The sequence below is a fragment of the Juglans microcarpa x Juglans regia genome, chromosome 1D, assembly GCF_004785595.1.
Source record: "Juglans microcarpa x Juglans regia isolate MS1-56 chromosome 1D, Jm3101_v1.0, whole genome shotgun sequence".
In the NCBI taxonomy this organism is placed as follows: domain Eukaryota; kingdom Viridiplantae; phylum Streptophyta; class Magnoliopsida; order Fagales; family Juglandaceae; genus Juglans; species Juglans microcarpa x Juglans regia.
In genome coordinates, this window is record NC_054594.1 from 37,329,854 (window position 1) to 37,344,670 (window position 14,817).

The 14,817-nt window shown below is 36.4% G+C and overlaps 1 protein-coding gene across 1 annotated transcript; it reads left to right on the top strand.

Annotated features, from left to right (window-relative positions):
* The first annotated feature begins 12,533 nt into the window (after window positions 1-12,533).
* On the top strand, window positions 12,534-14,120 carry LOC121251803 (phosphoenolpyruvate carboxylase kinase 1-like). Its single transcript, XM_041151169.1, has 2 exons — window positions 12,534-13,380; window positions 13,737-14,120. Exons 1-2 carry the CDS (start codon window positions 12,597-12,599, stop codon window positions 13,793-13,795), a joined length of 843 nt encoding a protein of 280 aa, XP_041007103.1. The 5' UTR covers window positions 12,534-12,596; the 3' UTR covers window positions 13,796-14,120.
* The last annotated feature ends 697 nt before the right edge of the window (window positions 14,121-14,817 follow it).

Genomic DNA, 14,817 nt, shown 5'->3' on the forward strand with positions numbered 1-14,817 from the left:
ACATTTAAAAAGACAATGAAACTTTTAGTGGTTTATAAGTGAATGATTTCACTATTCATAAAATGAAATATAAGGGTACACATATAATAGTAGTGTCATCTAGTGTGAAGCACGCACGCACACAACGCATAGATGCACTTAGCATAGACGCTTTACACTTACACATCGTTGCAAGTGACAAAATTTTTATTTAAACGAAAAGATATGTTCTTTCTCATTTCTTTAACCGTTATTGTTAACTATCAATTATAGTTTATTCTAACACATTTTCAGACAGTAACTATCTCATTTAAATCCAAATTGAAACATTGCAACTGTCATTATTGCATCTATTCGTTCTATGGTTTAGTGTTCAAAATTTACAATTTGTACACTATATAAACAATGTTGTATCCTGAGTAGGGCTGTACAAGAAACCGGAGAACCAACAGGAACCGACCCAGACTGGCCGTCGGAGCTCGGAACCGGCCGAAACCAACGTCGAACCGGTCGGCCAACAGTTGAATTTGCCAAAAACTGATGTCCAGCGGTTTGGTCCCAGTTTGATCCTAGGCCGAACCGTTCAACCAACTGAACTGATAAAATATTTTTTTAAAAAAATATACATATATAAAACGATGCCGTTTCACTTAAGTAAGTGAAACGGCGTCGTTTTAGGACTATTTGTTTGAAAAAAAATATATATATAAAGCAAATGGTGTTGTTTCACTTTTCACTTTTAAGCCAAACAGTGCCGTTTTCCTCTAAGGTTTAAAATCCCAACACCTTCTTCTTCCTTGTTTCTTCTTCTGCTTCTTCATTTCACGTCGCCCCCTCCTCCCTCTCTCTCTCTCTCTCACCGAGGCTTCACACGCAGCAGCAGGGTCACCTCCATCACAATCAAAGACGCCGACGAACCGACCGTAGTTACGCCGAGACTGATATTGACGGTTTTCTCCCCCTTCACCGGCCAATTTCAGTCGAGATGTACATTATTTTAAAAGATTGGTGCGGTTTCGGTTTTGGACCAAAACCGTACTGATACCTTCAGTTTTCACCCATAAGCTTGAGGACATAATTGTCAGATTCTCTTTTGCATAACTCAATACGAATGGGAGGAAATATTTGTCTAAGAGACAGATTAACAATCGCCTCAATATATATCTTCTGCATTCTCTGTTTGCTATTCTTATTTTTCCTAGCATATATATCATATTTTACGAGGTTTGTTGATTATATTTTAACAAAAAAAAAAAAAAAACTGCTATATGAAGAATGAAAAATCATACAACCCTTTTTAACTATTTTAAATGATTAGGAGTATTTTTATAAAATAATTTATAAAAATAACACTCATTATAAATATTTTATTTTAAAATATGATTGTAAAATGTATTACATGTATTAAGTACTGGATAAGTTTGAGAAGACATTTTAGAGGGGATAAGGTGGTTTTCTTTTTTTCTTTTTTATAAATTGATGTGGCTTCATCTATTCTGTTAAATCTACTTTATAATAAAAGTAATTTTATAATCTAAAGAATCACATCAGGTCATATGAATTTTTGAAATTATTTTTGTGTAATCCCTTTATAGTTAAAATATTTATCTCTATGTAATATTTATTAAGGAAGATTGCAATAATCATGCCAAGAAAAATGAATCAAGCTCCAATTAGCCAAGTCAACTGAATCAAACTCAAACATAGAATCCTAACTGTTTTTCCATTTATTGTAAATCTTTTCATTTATTGTAAATTCCATTCTTGAACAACTCTATTTTTTCTATTTTCGTACATATGTAGTTACCAAAAATAGCTCATGTACTTGTATATATTTGATTCAAAGGTTAATGAAAGTGTGTGGTGTTTTTCATTGAAACCGTGTGTTTTTAAAATCTTATATGATATCAAAAGAGCCATACTCTCACGAGCAAACAGATCCTCTTCTCGAAGATGGCTTCCTCATCAGAACAAACATCTACCCATCCTCTACACACTCATCCCGTATCACCCACCGAAAATGCCTTCATCATTCTCAATATTTCTACACAAATCAATGAGAAACTGACACCATTTACCTTCCCTCAATGGAGAGCACAATTTGAAGCTCTCCTTATAGGCTATAATCTCCTTGACTATGTCAATGGAATTTCACAGTGTCCCTCCCCTGCCGACACCTCTTTCACTGAGTTAAATAAAACTCACTGGGTTCGTCAGGATAAATTAATACTGAGTGCTATTTTGGCTTCAACCTCCACCACCATTACTCCCCTCATCGCCACTACCAAAACCTCTCATGAGGCTTGGAAGAAACTCAATCATATGTATGCCACTAAATCTAGAACCTGAGCCATGCAACTCAAGGAAAAACTTACCTTGATTCAGCGAGGAACTCGTTCCATCCTTGACTATTTGCATGCAGTGAAAGCCCTTGCCGATGAAATCGTCCTTATCGACATCCCATATCTAATGATGATTATGGGATGATCTTACCCTTTATATTCTTAACGGACTGGATTCTGATTTTAGGAAAATTGCAGCGCTGATTTGTGCCCGAGAAACATCCTTGGCCTTCGAAGAATTGCATGACATTCTTGTGGGACATGAAAGCTACCTGCGGCGCTCGGAGATGACAACCCAACAGCTCATAGCTTCTGCAAATTATTCTCACCGCAACAAGCAAAAATCTGGTGCCTCTGGTAGGTCTCAATCAAAAGGGAATTATAAGGCCAGTGGGCCTCCTCGGCCTCAAGGCCAGAATCGCACATCTCAAGCCCGCCCAAAGACAATCGCAGGTATTCTCATACACCCGCTTGAGCCAATCAACAACGATACCAGCCTAAATGCCAATTTTGTGAACAAATGGGTCACATAGCCAAGTCTTGTCCCCAACTTCATTCATTTGAAGTCACGGTGAACTGTGCAACTACATCTAATCAACAGGATCACAAGTGGCTTATTGACTCCGCTATTTCTCACAATGTATTGGTGACTTGACGAATTTATCTATTCACTCTAAGTATGATGGCACTGATGAGGTTGTTATTGGTGATGGGTCAGGTTTGGCCGTCTCACACATTGGTTCATTGACTTTAAATTTTCCAAAATGGACCTTTATTGTTCGTGATACTCTTTGTGTTCCAAATATTTGCAAAAAGTTGATTTTTGTTCATCATTTCACATCACAAAATAATGTTTTTGTTGAGTTTCACCCTTCTCACTTTCTTGTGAAGGATCGGATCACGGGGGCAACCCTACTAAGAGGTGTATGTGAAAGTGGTGTTAACATTTTTCAAAATCACTGATGGGATCCTCTTTAAAATTGGTGGCCAACGTGCATGAACGGACCTCGTTTGATGGGTGGCACAAGCGTCTTGGACATCCATCATTTAAAGTTCTCCAACATCTTGTCAAAAAATTTTCTCTTCCTGTTATGAATAATAAAATGAACTATTTATGTTCATCTTGTTCTATTAATAAAGCCCATCAACAACCTCTTCGGCCCATGAGTTTTCAAAGTCATGCTCCTCTAGATCTTATTTATACTGATATGTGGGAACCCGCTCATTGTCTTGGTCTCGATGGTTCTCGTTATTATTTGCTTTTCATTGACCATTACATAAAATATATGTGGTTCTATCCTATAAATGCAAAATCTTGTGTTAAGATCATCTGTTCCCAATTCAAAAATCTTGTTGAGAAACATTTTCAAGCAAAAATTAAAAGTCTCTATTTTGATCATGGTGGCAAATATATCAATCTCAAACTGTTTCTCTCTCTCCATGGCATTAGTCACTACACTACTGCCCCTCACACACCTCAACAAAATGATATCTCCGAATGTCGTCACCGTCACTTAGCTGAGACTGGTCTTACCTTACTTCATGATGCCAACCTTCCTCTCTCGTATTGGCCCCATGCCTTCCATACTGCCATCTACCTCATAAACCATCAACCCACCCCTCTCCTTCGAAATAGATCATCCTTTGAGGCCCATTTTGGACAAAAACCAAACTACCTCAAATTAAAATCATTTGGGTGTCTCTGTTTTCCCCTTGCTAGGCCCTATAACACACAAACTCCAACCCAAGTAGAGCCCGTGTGTCTTCATTGTGTATTCTTCAACCCAAAACGCATACAGATGCCTTGAGCCCGTTACCCACAAAATCTACACTTCTTGGCACGTCCTCTTCGACGGAGCTCAAACCCTAATATCCCTTGGTTCCTCTCCGCCTCTGCCTCCATCTTCATCTTCGTCTGCTATGCCACTCACACACGACGTTATTCCGCTCGCACCTGTAGTCTCCTCGCTAGCTCCATCTCATGCCGTCCTAGTGGTATCGGAAACTGTCTCTACCGCGGTCTCATCTCCTCCAAGTAATACCCATATATCCCCTTCTCATGGATTCTTAGATTCTCATAATAATTTGGATTCTACATCTATGTTGCCTATAAGTATGCTTGAACCCCATTGTGAATCTGCTTCCATCATATCGTCCCCTTCTCCTTCCCCTATTTTCAACTCAGAACAGATTGAAACACTTCCCATATCAAATCGTCGCACTCACTCCATGACCACATGATCTATGAACAACATCTTCAAATCAAAACAACTCAATGTTGTCACCAAACACCCCCTCCCTCTGAGTCTTGAACCAAAGTGTGTGACCCAAGCCTTATCCACGCCTCAGTGGCATGCCACCATGTCTGAAGAGCTCACTACTCTTATGAGACATGGCACTTGGGACTTAGTTTCCCCTCCAGTAAGCTTTAATCTCGTGGGTTGTAAGTGGGTCTTTTGGGTTAAGCGAAAGGTTGATGACTCAATCAATCGCTTCAAAGTCTGTCTTGTTACGAAATGGTACAATCAAAGACCCAGGATTGATTACATAAGACTTTTAGTCCCGTTGTAAAACTAGCCACTATTCGATCTATCCTTACTGTTGCTGTCATGCAAGGCTAGGTTTTAAGACAAATGGATGTTAACAATGCATTTTTGCATGGGGAAATTACTGAGGATGTGTATATGAGTCAACCTCCAAGGTTCAAGGATTTGTCCAAACCCAATCATGTGTGCAAATTACGTAAAGCAATTTATGGTCTTAAGCAGGCCCCTCGGGCATGGTACTCAACTCTTAGGGATGCTCTTCTTCAACTTGGTTTTCATAACTCTACGGCTGATTCTTCCCTCTTTATTTATCGAAGTGGCTCGATTATATACTATTTTCTTGTATATGTGGATGACCTTGTGCTTACAGGAAATGATTTCAGTTTTGTGAATTATATCATTAAGCAACTTGGTGCTTGATTTTCTTTAAAAGATATGGGCACTCTTCACTAGTTTTTGGGTGTGGAAGTTATCCCAACCCATGTAGGTTTGTTTCTGTCCCAGCATAAAAATGTTCATGACTTGCTGTCCAAAACCAACATGTTTGGTGCTAAGGATGTGTCAACTCCTTTATCTACTAGTACATCTTTAAAATTGGTTGATGGTACAACTTCTTTTGATACTACTAAATTTCGACGCATTATTGGGAGTCTTCAATATCTTTCACTTACTTATCCTGATATATCTTTCGTTGTTAACAAGTTGTCTCAATTTATGTACAAGCCCACAATCACACACTGGATAGTAGCAAAAAGGTTCCTTCGATATCTGAAGTAAACCATCTTTCACAGCATTCAACTCTAAAAGGACTCTCTTTGGCATCTCATGACATATTCTTATGCTGATTAGGTTGGGAATGTTGATGACCATACGTCTACTTTAGCTTATATCAGTTTTCTTGATACCAACTCAATCTCCTAGAGTTACAAGAAACAAAGGGTTGTTACACGCTCATCTAGGGAAGCTGAATACAGATCATTAGCTAATGCAGCCTCGAAAACAATGTGATTACTTGGCCTTCTCAATGAACTCAGATTTCCCCTCAAAGCTCCACCTTCTATGCTATGTGACAACTTTGGACCCACTCATCTAAGTTTTAATCCAGTTTATCATTCTCGCATGAAGCACATTCAAATAGATCTTCATTTTGTCTGTGACTTGGTTCAAAAAGGGACTCTACAGGTCAAGCATGTTCATACTTGGGACCAGCTTGTGGATTTGCTAACCAAACTATTGTCTAGGCAACGTATTGAACTTCTTCGATCCAAGATTGGCCTTGCAAATGGAAGTCCTATTTTGCGGGGGTGTATTAAGGAAGATTGCAACAATCATGTCAAGAAAAATAGATCAAGCTCCAATTAGTCAAGTCAATGAATCAAGCTCAAATATAGAATCCTAGATGTTTTTCCATTTATTGTAAATCTTTTCATTTATTGTAAATTCTATTCTTGCACAATTCTGTTTCCATATATATGTAGTTACCAAAAACAGCTCATGTACTTGTATATATTTGATTCAAAGGTCAATAAAAGTGCAGTATTTTTCATTGAAACCGTATGTTTTTAAAATCTTATAATATTATTATTTCGAAAACTTTCTTTTTTAATATCCCTAAAAGTTACTTGAGTGGCATTTTCTTTAATGTTATGATAGAGATTAAAAAGCAAAAAATATAATCGGAATCAAAACAAACTTACGGGCTGTTGATAGACAATTTTAGTTTTGAAATTACGTACGAGTATATATATATATATATATAGAGAGAGAGAGAGAGAGAGAGAGACTCATGACAAAAATGATCATGTCAGTCAATTTTATCACTTTCGTAGATAACTAAGAGAAAATAATAAAAAATAAATACATAAAACAAATATTAGTTTCTTTTTATTTTAACTGGTGTATAAGAATTTTGTCTTAAATAATTTGTGCATTCCTTTGAGCTTAAGATAAAGGGGAAAAAATGACGGCAAAGAAGACTTCAAAGACCGTGTTCAGAGACCGAGAGAGCAGAAGGAAAAAGGAAATTGGGTTATTAGGTCTAGTTTTGATTAGATAATGAGTTGAATTGAGATGAAATGAATTAAGAAAAAAAAAAAAATGAATAAAATATTATTAAAATATTATATTTTAATATTATTATTTTAAAATTTTAAAAAATTAAATTATTTATTATATTTTATATATAAATTTTAAAAAATTATAATAATAAAATAAAATGAAATAAGTGAAATATTTTCACTATCAACGGGCCTTGCACGGGCCTAAAAAAAACAAAAAAGGGGCCTTGCACGGAATTATGTTGACCCTTTATTCATTTTTGGTTTCTGAAATTTCGACGAAAACGTAAAAGGGCTCAGGTTCCGGAAATAGGTGGTCGGTCTGTAACTTGAAGACGAAAATCGATTACTTAGAAACGAATATTCTAACATTGCTTTACAATTTGGTGAAAAGTCCAAAGCTATTAAAGCTAAAGACAGACGGACAGGCAGGCAGTGCCAGGAAGCAAGATATCCCCCACTTATTTTGTGGCCGTGCTTGCTTCGTACCTCACATTGTCCGGAATCCGTATATCATATTTTCCCTTTACTCTCATTATAAAGCACTAAACGTACAGTTGAATTTCTTCCGCCCGAAGAAAACTCCATTGCATCTGAAAAGATCTTCATCCATTTTTTATTTTTTATTTTTAATTTAATAAACGCTGTTTCTACTTCTAGCAACGAGTTTAAGAACTTTCCCAACCATTTTTTTTTTTTTTTCTCGCAGTTGGGTCCGACTGAAAGATAAAAGAGATGATATGATTTGCATGATTTTAAACGTAAGATAAAAGTTAAAAAAAATTTGTTAAATATTATTTTTTAATATTATTATTATTTTAAAATTTAAAAAATTGAATTGAGATATGAAAAAGTTAAATTTTTTATTATATTTTTTATAAATATTTAAAAAAATTATAATGATGAGATAAAATGAAATCTTTAGAAATCTAAGACCTAAAGAAGTAGTAATTTTTCCTAAAAAAATATTAATTTTACTTTGTGAAAAAGGTAGCTTTGTGGGGTGCATCATAATTATTATTACTTGGAGATTATGATTAATTTTTTTCGTAGATGAGATAGGATAAGTTGAGATTAAAATTAAAAATTAAATAAAATCTTATTAAAATATATTTCTTTAATATTATTTTTATTTTAAGATTTGAAAAAGTTAAATTATTTAATTTATTTTATATTGAAATTTAGAAAAAAAATATAATGATTAGATGAGATGAGTTGTAAAAATAAATTAGGCCTTAATGAACATTAATAAGTCAGGGATGATATTGCCAAACAAACCACACTTTAAAGAAGTAAATATCTGTAATTAGGATACGAAGTTCATGATAAGCCTCAAACAGCATCAAGCACGCCTTGATCGATTCTGAATGACACCGCAATATGGTCTTTTTGAGAGTAGTGGGTATTTAGTACCAATTAAGGAGCATGCATTTTATGGAACTCGCACCATCAACATCCAATATCTTAAATATGGCATATTATTGTTTCTGTGCATGCGTTGTTTTTTATGCATATTGAATCGAAAGCTTTAGCTTAATTAGTCTTATAATAAAATAAAATAAAAAACAAAGGAAATGCATGACATTCTCACCATTTTGATTCTTCCAATTTACAGGGTCCCATGAAGCAGATCAGCAAGTTTTATAGTATAATATTAATATTTTTTGGAGGGAAAAAAATATAACCTTCTTGGGACTCGTTTATTTTCAGATATGAGATGAGATGAGATTAAAGTTAAAAATTTAAATAAAATATTGTTAGAATATATTTTTTAATATTATTTTTGTTTTAAAATTTGAAAAAATTAAATTATTTATTTTATTTTATGTAAAGATTTAAAAAAAATTATAATGATAAGATAAGATAAAATAAAATATTTCTTAAAAACAAACGAGATCTTAATTATATTATCGTATATAAGTCAGGACTTGGAAGATGGTCCAGCTTGTTTCGAAAGGCATACTTCTGGACTGAACTTATACGGAATTAAGGGCACGTTTGTTTTCGGAGATGAGATGAGATGAGTTGAGATTAAAGTTAAAAAGTTAAATAAAATATTGTTAGAATATATGTTTTAATATTATTTTTATTTTGAGATTTGAAAAAGTTGAATTGTTTATTTTATTTTGTATTGAAAGTTGGGAAAGTTGTAATGATTAGATGAGATGAGATGAGATGAGATAAGATGTTTTTTGAAAACAAACGAGGCCTAAAAATCTTGGCATTTTTGTGTTTTGTACCTTTCCATTGTCCGGATTCCGCAGCGGGATTTTGCACCTAATTACTTCCACACAACTCAATAGATTTGGCCTCCAAATTACCCTTTGCTTCCTCCAAAAGCCATGAAAAGCAGAGCCTCATATCACATCCTAACTTTTTCTTCCTGATCTCCTCTTTTCCACCTTTTATGTTTTGTTTCTTTCCTTCTTTTTCAAGGGTCTCACTAGAATAAGGTTACCTGCCGCTAATCACTTCCCCGCAATCAACTCCGGCTGAATTAGAAGCTAGCATTTCTCTAGAATTATCCTCCGATGACGTGGTTCCTCCTTGAATATGTGTGTGTATATATATATATATATATATGTACCAACCTTAATCACCATTTTGTCTCTTTCTGTCTGTCTAAATGCTGCAGTTCTTCATATCTGTACTTATGTCTATCCTTCCGCGCGCAGCTCATGCACTGCTTGAAGTCTCATGCCGTACTCATGCGCGCTTTTGGATGAAGGATGGCATTGTAAATAAGGATGATTAATCGATTGCATGCTGGCAAAAGGGATAGTAGCATTTTATAGCAAATACATTGCCATCACGTTACTCCTTGAAGCTAAAGACAGAGAGATGCATCCACCTAGTCATGTTGATCAGTAGCAAGCCAGCATTTTCTCATAGCAACATGCATCAACCTAATTTTTAAATAGTAATGATATACACAGTACCTTTTATAATAGATGATATTTTATAATAATAATTTTTATTTTAAAATAAAATTATGAAATATATTGTGAATAGTATAATGTGATTATCATTTTTCATTTTTAAAATTCAATTCCTCCATCACTGCCATCTGCAATCAGCAATGATGTCTCTACCGACCTAACTTGTACCATTCTTTAAATTGGAATAATGCGCCGCCCCCCCATGTGTCGTTCAGTGACTGGGTAAAGAAAAGAAGCAATACAAGACTCCCATGTGGTTCTACAGATGTTTGCTTTGGAAATGTTCTGTGCATGATAAATTAAAGTAATCATTCTTTAAATATTTGATATACGTGGGAGATAGATAGGTTGTTGTAATAATGTCTTTTTGTGGTTGAGAGATTTTCTTAAAATTCACAGTACTGGAGCAAATAGTTGTATTAGTTCATTGAATTTTTATATTTAAATCCCCTGATTTCCTTGTCTTGGTCCTAGTGAGTGTTTTGTATTGAATAGGATTTTTTTTTCTTATTGATTAAATTAAATGATTTTATAAAGAAATTAAAAAAAAAAAAACAAAGATGGACATTAGAGTATTTAATAGCACTGTTTGTATAAAATCTTCAAATAATATAAATCATACATAAATTTATAATATCATGATCTCTATATGTCGCTGTATTAAATTTACCATCTAATTGAATGAAAGATGCACATATCTTATTACTTATAGGCTTATAGCTAGCAATATTTAAGCATTGCACCTAGCTATCAGCGTGAAAAAGATGCACCAGCAGAAATGTATTGAAGTAGTACTGCTACTCTCCAATTATATATATATATATATATATATATATATAGCTTGCAAGAATCAAGATTAGAGACGGAAACTACATTATTGGCTACTAATTTAATTTACACGTGATGTACTCGAACAATGCGATAACCTTCAATCGAGTGGGACCTTTGATTCCTTTCTTATCCAGATTACATGGCTACGAACTATTTAATTAGCCACAAATTAGTTTGAATTAATAGTCTATCAGAAATATCATATTTATTTTTTTAGAAATGTTATGGACAACCGGCCTGTGTTCTCGCCGTGACATCGCAGTCGACGTGGCTAAAATGGAAACGATCTCGTTTTGCAAAAATTGAAAACAAAAGGGACTTTGGTCTCCATCCCCATTTCACATCCTCATTTCCATTTCTCTCATCGTTTCGAAGACAAAAGGTGCTCTGGTCTCCACCCTCATTTCCAATCTATATTTTCTCCATCTTCTTCTTCCTCTATCCCATGATTATGCTTCGAATTCGAGAAAGCCACATATCTCTCTTTGTCTTCATTACTCCCCCATTTTCTCTTTCTATTTTTTCCATCTTCTTTTTCTCCATTCCCACGATTATTTTTCGTAGACCTCTCTTCGTCTTCTCCATGACACAGTTGAACCCACAATAATTTTGGGTCTCTTCTCTTCATCCTATCCCCTGCTCACACTCGCAAATTTCATTGGGCTCTATGGACTCTCGTCACAACCTCTCTCTCTCTGTGGGTGTTTGGTTGTTGAGAAAAATAGAAAAAAATAAATGTGAAAGAAAATTTATAACTTTGGGTCTCGATTTGAGCTCTAATTTTGTATGATTAACTTTTTGATTGCAGAAAAAACATATAGAAGTAAATGAAAAGAGATTCATGATTTTTCTCAAACAATTTATAACTTTGACTTGCTCTATGTATGCATGTTTTCATAAGGGAGCGTTTCCATAGTAAGCTTCAATGATGGCTCTCTATCTCGAGATTCGGTCCCTGTTCAACTGCCCAGTCCATAGTAGCACATTAAGCTAAGTTAATTCTTATTGATGCACTTCAACTACCCAGTTTTACTCCTATTCAACCAGTTTAGCTCTCGAAGACAATGGGATGGGGGTTGCTTGGGAGAAGACGAAGATGATGGGGCAGAGGAAGACGATGACAGCTTCTGTGTTTGCGGGGATGGGGGTTTCGATGGGTCGAAGACGAAGGGCTTTTGTATTCGTGGGGATGGGATTTCGATGGGTTTCAATAATTGTTTCTGATTTTTTTTTTAAATAATGCCACATCAGCGGAAACTCCGCGGCGGGGTCACATGCCGGCTGCCTATAGAGTTTTTGTTATTTTTTTGATGCATACAAAGTGATTTTTTTATATCAAATACTTATATGAATAATTATTTAAAATTAAATATATGAGAAAATCAAGAAAGAATACTTGTATTTGTTATTTTTAATATTACATTTTTCTATATGATACATTTAAAATAGAGGTATTATTATAAAATATTATTTTATAAAAATATTCTCATTTTATATTATATATTATGAAAAATATTGTGAAAATTATTATATGTATCATTAACAAATACATACATATATAGCTGCGAGTCTGCGACTCCAACATCTGCTTCTGTACGATATAAAGGCAAGGCAAGGACTCCCATCCGTCCGGAGTCCCTCAGTAGCCTGCTCCCCACTAAAATCGAGGGCACTACCGTAATTCAGCCAAACTACCTGACTGTTTCCTAATCCCACGGCTTCACAGTTACTGAGTATCATGCCGTTGGATTTACCCACGTGCACAGTATGCATTTGTCCATTGCCTTCGCTACGAATATTCCCCTAAAACATTCCGAAACCATTTCTCTTATTTAAAACACTACCAGCAGCCCCCCTGCCGAACTCAAAACTCACCCCCACCCTCACCACAACCCCAAAGGAATGACCGAGGTTCTAAACCGAGACTACCAGCTGTGCGAAGAGATCGGCCGGGGACGATTTGGCGTCGTTTTCCGCTGCCTCTCGCCTGAAACCGGCATCTCTTACGCCGTCAAGTCCGTCGACAAGCGGCTCACCCTGGGCGACTCGCTTGACGCCCAGTGCCTTCTCATCGAGCCCAAGATCCTTCACCTCCTACCCCCACACCCTCACGTCATTAACCTCCACGGCCTCTACGAGGACGAGATGCACCTTCATATGGTCCTCGATCTATGCTCTTCTGACGACCTCCACCAGCGGATCGTGACTCGCCGTGCCATGCCCGAACCCGAGGCCGCCACCGTCATGTCCCAGCTCCTACAGGCCGTGGCCCACTGCCACCGACTTGGCGTGGCCCACCGCGACATCAAGCCTGATAACATCCTCTTCGACGAGTGGAACCGCCTCAAACTCGCCGATTTCGGATCGGCAGAGATATTCAAGGACGGCGAGCTCATGAGCGGAGTCGTCGGCACGCCGTACTACGTGGCGCCAGAGGTCTTGGCCGGGAGGGGCTATTGCGAGAAGGTAGACGTGTGGAGCGCCGGTGTCGTTTTGTATATAATGCTCGCGGGGTTCCCGCCGTTTTATGGTGATTCCGCGGTGGAGATCTTCGAGGCGGTGCTGAGGGCCAATCTCAGATTCCCGGCTAGATTTTTCCAGTCGGTGTCCCCGGCGGCAAAAGATTTGCTCCGAAGGATGCTCTGCAAGGACGTGTCTAGAAGATTCTCGGCGGAGCAAGTTCTGAGTAAGTGCCTCTCGTTTGCTTGTTTCGTCTTATACTCTGTTCGCTTGCCGCGGAAGCTTCCCTTTTGTTTTCCTCATAGCCAAACAGGTTTCGAAAATTGAATAATATTTGCCCCGAGAACTTTTTTATATAAATTAAAACGGTGAATCCTAAAGCTGTAACGCATTACGAAAAGGAAATTAAATACTAAATAGAAAGTTCGCTTTATATCCTGCATCCGATTTTTTAGATTTTTGTTTTGAATGAGCGATTAAAAACGGAGTAGCAACAGAGTGAAGAACTAGTGAGGTTTTGGTTTTAAACAAAATTATAAGAAGTTGATGATTACTGAGAGGTGGTGGTTTTATTTGAAACAGGACACCCATGGATAACCGGCGGCGGTGGAGGAGGGACCAGAGCAGTGAGCGGTAACTGAACTAGCTTGGAGAAAGAAGAAATCATGAGAAGCAGCGACTGTACATTAGTTGTGGTTGACGACCCTTGTAGATATTTTTCTGGAAGCGAGTTGTTTTTTAAGAAAAGTTTAATTCGCTTGAGCCGCCCGTGTAAAGCTTCAGGAAGATATAGCCGTATAGAGAGTGAGAGTAAAGTGTCAAGAGTGAGGGCAAGGGAGAGACTGTTTGTTGTGTTTTTTTTTTATATTCTCTGGATGGTGAAGGTGGAAATGGCAGAGTTATGACCGTCGGATATGTTACATGTTATGATATAATATGCAATGAAAAGTTTCGGAGTTCCACTAAGGTCGGTTATTGTGTAAATTTCTTTTATCATAATTAAAAAAAAAAGTATTTGTTGCACATGATCCACCCTCGCATTGGTGGATCGGCCATAAACCATACGATTAGATCACATCTCGATTGCGATAAGTTCGATCATCTCAACAGTACTTCTCAGATCATTCAATCCAACAAGACAGGAAGATCCATCGCCAGGGATATAGTCGGTCTCCCCTCCCAAATAGGGTGGTTGGTCCACCCGTGGTAGTGACTGGTTGTGAACGGACCATTAGGGGTGGGTGAATCACCCCATTTTATCATCTGGTTTTTTATTTTTAAATAGATTTGACTGTGGGTTTTATTTTATTTTTTATAGAAATTGATGTGTCATTTATTTATTGGATGATTTAAAAAAACTTGATTAAAAAAGATCAAATTATTTGAGGAGATGTTTGGATCTCATCATTTTATATTAAGAGCAAGAGTAATAAATTAGTCTGTACCCATAACCATGATTCTAGAAGAGTTCAGGGGAGCAGTCACCTTAAATTGTGGTTTCTTTACTGTCCAAACTCGTTTTCTATTTCTTATTAAGGAGAGTACTACGAAACGACAGATAGTCTTAAATCTATTTTTTTTTTTTTTTTGAAGGAAGGATAGTCTTAAATCTATTAACTTTATATATATATATATATATATATTTGAAAGGAAATCTATTTAA

What these genes read in the sequence shown, in the direction of transcription:
- LOC121251803 (XM_041151169.1), top strand. Translation starts at nt 12,597, where the DNA reads ATGACCGAGGTTCTAAACCGAGACTACCAGCTGTGCGAAGAGATCGGC. An exon ending in CTCGGCGGAGCAAGTTCTGA is followed by an intron (nt 13,381 to 13,736) that starts GTAAGTGCCTCT and finishes TATTTGAAACAG; the next exon opens with GACACCCATGGATAACCGGC.